General features: G+C 37.7%; 1 protein-coding gene across 1 annotated transcript; it reads left to right on the forward strand.

The window, feature by feature from the left end:
- Positions 1–2,731: 2,731 nt before the first annotated feature.
- On the forward strand, positions 2,732–3,943 carry LOC21405259 (AT-hook motif nuclear-localized protein 22). The gene has a single exon (XM_010094548.2). The coding sequence runs from the start codon at positions 2,963–2,965 to the stop codon at positions 3,941–3,943; it is 981 nt and encodes a 326-aa protein (XP_010092850.1). The 5' UTR covers positions 2,732–2,962.
- Positions 3,944–5,464: the final 1,521 nt, after the last annotated feature.

The raw sequence follows: 5,464 nt of genomic DNA on the forward strand, positions 1-5,464 counted from the left end.
ATGTCACTCCAATATGTAATATCATTTTAAATGTTATATATAGTTTTTAATTATCATAATTACTTAACTTTAAAATTTGTAAGAGCAAATTATTTAAAATAAAGGCAAAATTTTAATTCTAAAACAGTTTAAAAATGACCTCTTTATTGTAATTAACAATTAAACAAAAAGTCAATATACCAACTAATAGTAATCAAATGTCAAAATTTAAAATATGCTATATTTGACGTCAAATTTGATGCAAATTCAATATATATTAAATTTACCTTAATTATGGGCTGTCGTTGCCTAAAATTATTAGTTAAAAGGATAAAGTTATTTTAGTACCCTCTATTATAGCAAAACATCAGCTCGTTGGTATTTTGTGTTTTTAATAATATTAAAATTGATACCTTAACTTTTAAAGAAATTTTATTTCAGTACTCTGAAACCGATTTTTGAGACATACAATGTCCAAACTTTTTTTTCATTTAATTAATAGAAACTAATAGGTTTAAAAATATTTTCTGAAAACATAATTTATTTTGATTTTTAATTTTTAAATGTTTCAAAGTATTTTCAGTATTTTTTGAAAAATTATTAGCTTGCTATTAATTTGTGAGAATGGTACAATAAATATTTTATGTCTCAAAAATCTGTTAAAATATAAAAGAAGATTTTCTTAAAGATAAAGGTAATATTTTTTATATTATTAAAAATATAAAAGTATTAACGGGAAACATCGTTATAACTGAAGGTATCAAAATAATTTTATTTATTTAAAAAAAACAATGATTTTATCGCTCAAATTAAATTAAACCCGAATATTTTAATATAGATATTGTTTATTATATCGATAAATTAGCAGCAGCTGAATGGTGGAGAAGAAGACGAGAAGAAGCGCGTGGGGAGGCGCGTAAATGACGAGATTAGAGAGGGGTGGGAAAAAACTGGGAAAGAGCAGGGGAAGAGCCACGTCTCACGTCTTACTGTCTTAACAGCTGGTGGGACCCACCTCCAAACTTCAAAAAACATCAACATCACAAAAACAAAAACAAAACCCCCCTTAAGACACGCCCTGACTCTCTTGACCCGAATTGTTCGGCTGGGCCCCACATGATGCTTTGCCCCCACACCCCATCTCTTATATTTTGTTTTTTTTTTTCCAAAATACCCCTGTGAATGGAATTGTATTACATAAATGCCCCGTGCTTCTGAAACCGTGATGCTCAGTTAGTATTTATTTATTTATTTATTTACTGATTACTGATAGTAACGCACAAGTACTGCAAAAAGCCTAGTTTTATCTGTTGTAACCCCTGACCAATTCATGTTTTTACACAGTAAGAAGTGGAGGGTAACATGTTAGAAAGAAAACGCTTCTTCTTTTTCTTGGTAAGTGAAAAACTTTGGTAACTCAAACTGAGAAAGAATTAACTTGAATGAGACACACAAAATTAATTAAACACAACCGTCTCTTTTTGTAACCAATGTTACTATAAAAGTATTAAACCCTTTTGATTATGAGATGGTTAAGCTTTCAAAAATATTAGTTTTAGTGTTTTACAATGCCATTTTAATGATTATCGAAAATGTTTCTATAGTTTTCTTTTTGTTTACTTATGCATGAGTCAGAATTCGGAAGTAAGTTATATAAATGACGGTTTTTTACCTTCCAATGTTATTTTTTTTTTTATATATACATAATATAAAGCGGGGAAAAGGTTATAAGAAGTTACTTATATGCTTGAATTGAAATTTAATGCAGGTTGAGAGTTGCGGAAATATGATGATATATACAATATTAATTCATTACAACTGTTTTGCAGAGATATTATACGCAGCTAAAGCCTAGCTACTTGTGTTTAATGGCTTAAATGAGTACAGCTAGTTAATGTTGGAAGGATGAAACATTGAAGAAAACACATATCCATATTATTTGGTTGGTTTTTTTTTTTTTTTTTTTCCTCACTCACTTTTGTATATAAATATAAAGAAAGTTCTTTTAGTAATATTTGTTTTTTAAGAACACAGCAATAATCTTGGAGATGAACCAGCAGAAGAGAAGATGAGGAGAAGAAGAAGAGAGAGAGAGAGAGAGAGAGAGAGAGAGGAGAAAGTGATGTTTGGGAAAGAAAAGGGACAAGATGATCATAAAACGCAGGCTTTTAATCCTAGAAGACAGAGACATATAGACACACACATGATCAGAGAGAGAGAGAGATGGAGAGAGAGAGAGAGAGAGAGAACATGGCGTGTTGGGACCCTCTAGAGAGGGAAGGAGAGTGGTGTGAGAGACAAAGGAGAGAGAAAGAAAGAAAGAGGGAGAGGGGAGGGACCCACACACCGCCCATGCGCACGCTGTCTTACCAGAACCGAACCCATCATCGATCCGATTCCTTAGACCTAACCCTAACCCAACACCCACCAAAAAAAAAAAAAAAAAACCCCCAAAAAAGAGTCCACCTTCAAAACCCTCTTATACCCAATCCATTCATATCTATCTTAGCTTATTCTCCCCCTTTTTTCTTTCTTTCACTTCTAATTTCGATTTCAGCTAATTCTCCCAAACCCCTCAACCGAAAACCAAAACTTCCTAGCTGAGACTTTCGAGAGAGAGAGAGAGACCTGAAAACCAAATTATAACTCATCACATGAGCTTTTGCAAAGAGAGAAAAGATGGAGAAGATATTCAGCGCTTTCAGCTGAAATTTTTGGTGGGTATATAGTCAAAAATTAAAGCTTTTCACCATTTTTCCTTGTTCTTGGTGTAGACTTTATAGTTATAAGCTAGCTTTTGATTATAAGCACAACCACCAGAAGAGGATAATCCCACTATATACTCTTCCCTCTCTCTTTCCTTTATTCCTCTCAATCTGTTTGATTTGTAGGAATTTTTATGCTTGAGAGCTAGCTAGCATAGTATACCACTACTACTCAAGATCAATATTTGAAAAAAAAAAAAATTAAAGTGGTATCGAAAATGGATCCGATAGCCGCCGCTCACGGCCGTCCTCTTCCACCGCCGTTCCTGTCAAGAGATCTCCATCTCCACCAATTCCAGCAGCTTCAACACCACCACCAACACCAGCAGCAGCAACAACAACAGCAACAAAACTCCGAAGACGAGCAAAACAGCAACGCCTTAAGCCGAGGACAAAAGCGGGATCGCGATGACACCGCCACAACAACCCCCACAACATCAGAATTGGGAGGCGGCGGCGGAGGAGGAGGAGGAGGAGCGGGGGATTCGATGGATATAATAACCCGAAGGCCACGGGGGAGGCCCGCGGGGTCGAAGAACAAGCCGAAACCACCCATAATCATCACGAGGGACAGCGCCAACGCCCTCCGCTCCCACGTGATGGAGATCGCAAACGCCTGCGATGTCATGGACTCGATGTCCGCCTTCGCCCGCCGCCGCCAGCGTGGAATCTGCGTCCTCAGCGGCACCGGCACCGTCACCAACGTCACCCTACGTCAGCCGGCCTCCCCCGGGGCCGTCGTATCCCTACATGGCAGGTTCGAGATTCTCTCCCTCTCCGGCTCCTTCCTCCCGCCGCCCGCGCCGCCGGCGGCCTCAGGGCTGACCATATACCTCGCCGGCGGGCAGGGGCAGGTGGTTGGGGGTAGCGTGGTGGGTCCCCTTATGGCATCTGGACCGGTCGTCATCATGGCGGCCTCGTTCGGAAATGCGGCCTACGAGAGGCTTCCGCTTGAGGAGGAGGATCAAGCGAATAATCAGGTCTCGATGCAGGTAAGCGGAGGGCTTGGATCGCCGGGGAGTCTTAATGTCGGACAACAACAACAACAACAACAACCACCGCAACAACAAGAACAAATGTTACAAGATCCCAATACATCCACACTCTATCACGGCGTCCCCGCGGCGCAGAATCTCTTGAATTCATGCAATTTGCCCTCCGACGCGTATTGGGGCACGGCTGCTCGGCCTCCTTATTGACCTTTTCTCTATTATTTTTAATGTTTTGGTTTTTTTCTTTTTCTTTTTTTTTTTATATGAATGAATCTCTTTGTTAATCTTAATCGACTTTTCTCTGATCTGTACTCAGGTTTTTCATTATTTTCTTTTTAACTTCCCTTTTATATGTGGTTAATTTATTGAAGATGTTATTCATGATACCGGTACTCTTAATTTGATTGAAGAAGAACGTACAAATTTTCATGGATTTCTATAATCTGTTGGCTTTTGTTATGTTGTCCGAATAGTTACTCCACTTCGCGGCCCCAAGTGACGGTAGCTTAAAGCTGAAGTAATTACAGTACTACATGAGCAAGATATAGAGATGGTGGATTAGCACCAAAAAAAAAAAAAAAAAAAAAAAAAAAAAGGGAGGGGGGGAAAACCCGTTGCGGCCCCTCCCCAAGTGACGGTAGCTTAAAGCTGAAGTAATTACAGTACTACATGAGCAAGATATAGAGATGGTGGATTAGCACCAAAAAAAAAAAAAAAAAAAAAAAAGATATGGAGATGGTGGCAAATCCGTTGCTGTCCCTCTATTCAAGTTTTTCAGGTGGTGCAGTTTCTGCCAACTTGTCTGTTAATCATTCATCAACTCTTTGCAGGAAAAGATAACATCTATGGTGACCCAAAAACTGGTTTCTTAGTTATTAATTTGAATATATACTTCATATTTTTTTAATTAAACTTATATTAATCACTGTATTTATTTATTATAAGCATCATCATTTTGTTCCTTTTGACACCCATCATTGCACCCAAAACCTTTTTTTTTTTTTTTTACACCTTAAACTCAATCAACTTCTTTATAGTGATCTTCTTCTTTTCTCTTCTTGTCTACTTACAATAGTCAGGCTACTGTTTGTTTGATCAACGTTTTATTTGATCAAGAGAATAAGGTTACAGGAGTTATGGGCATATGGGTCTCTCTCTCTCTCTCTCTCTCTCTCTCTCTCTCTCTCTCTCTCTCTTACAGTCTGACTGATTATTAGGGTTTATTATAGAGGCAGAGAGGTGAGCATTGGGTACTGGATCACACGTGCGCTGCTCCGTGAAAAGCTCCTTTTCGAGGCAACAGCCAGAAACAAACAGACCTCAAGCCAAGCAAGCGTTAAAGTCTCTCCCTCTCTCTCTCTCTCTCTCTCTCTCTCTCTCTCTCTCATTGGCATCAGAGAAGTAAAGTTAGGAGAGTGAATCAGCAAGTGAGAAAAGCTGGTAGGTATAAATTAATATTTTCCATATAATAATAAGAGTTAACTTTGTCTTGATTCTGGAATGGATGCTCTCTTCTTGAAACCCTAGCTAGTTCTAGTACTTCTTTTCACAGCTTAAATTCAAAACAAAAAAATAAAAATAAAATCCCTCACACATGTATACATCATTCTTATTTATTTGTGTTGTTTCTTTGGATTCTAGTTTAAACCTATAAATATATATATATATATATATATATATGCTCTAGCGTGCCCTCATTTCTGCTCTTGATCAGAGATTTATCAGAGA

The sequence above is a fragment of the Morus notabilis genome, unplaced genomic scaffold, assembly GCF_000414095.1.
Source record: "Morus notabilis unplaced genomic scaffold, ASM41409v2 Scaffold594, whole genome shotgun sequence".
Classification (NCBI taxonomy): Eukaryota; Viridiplantae; Streptophyta; class Magnoliopsida; order Rosales; family Moraceae; genus Morus; species Morus notabilis.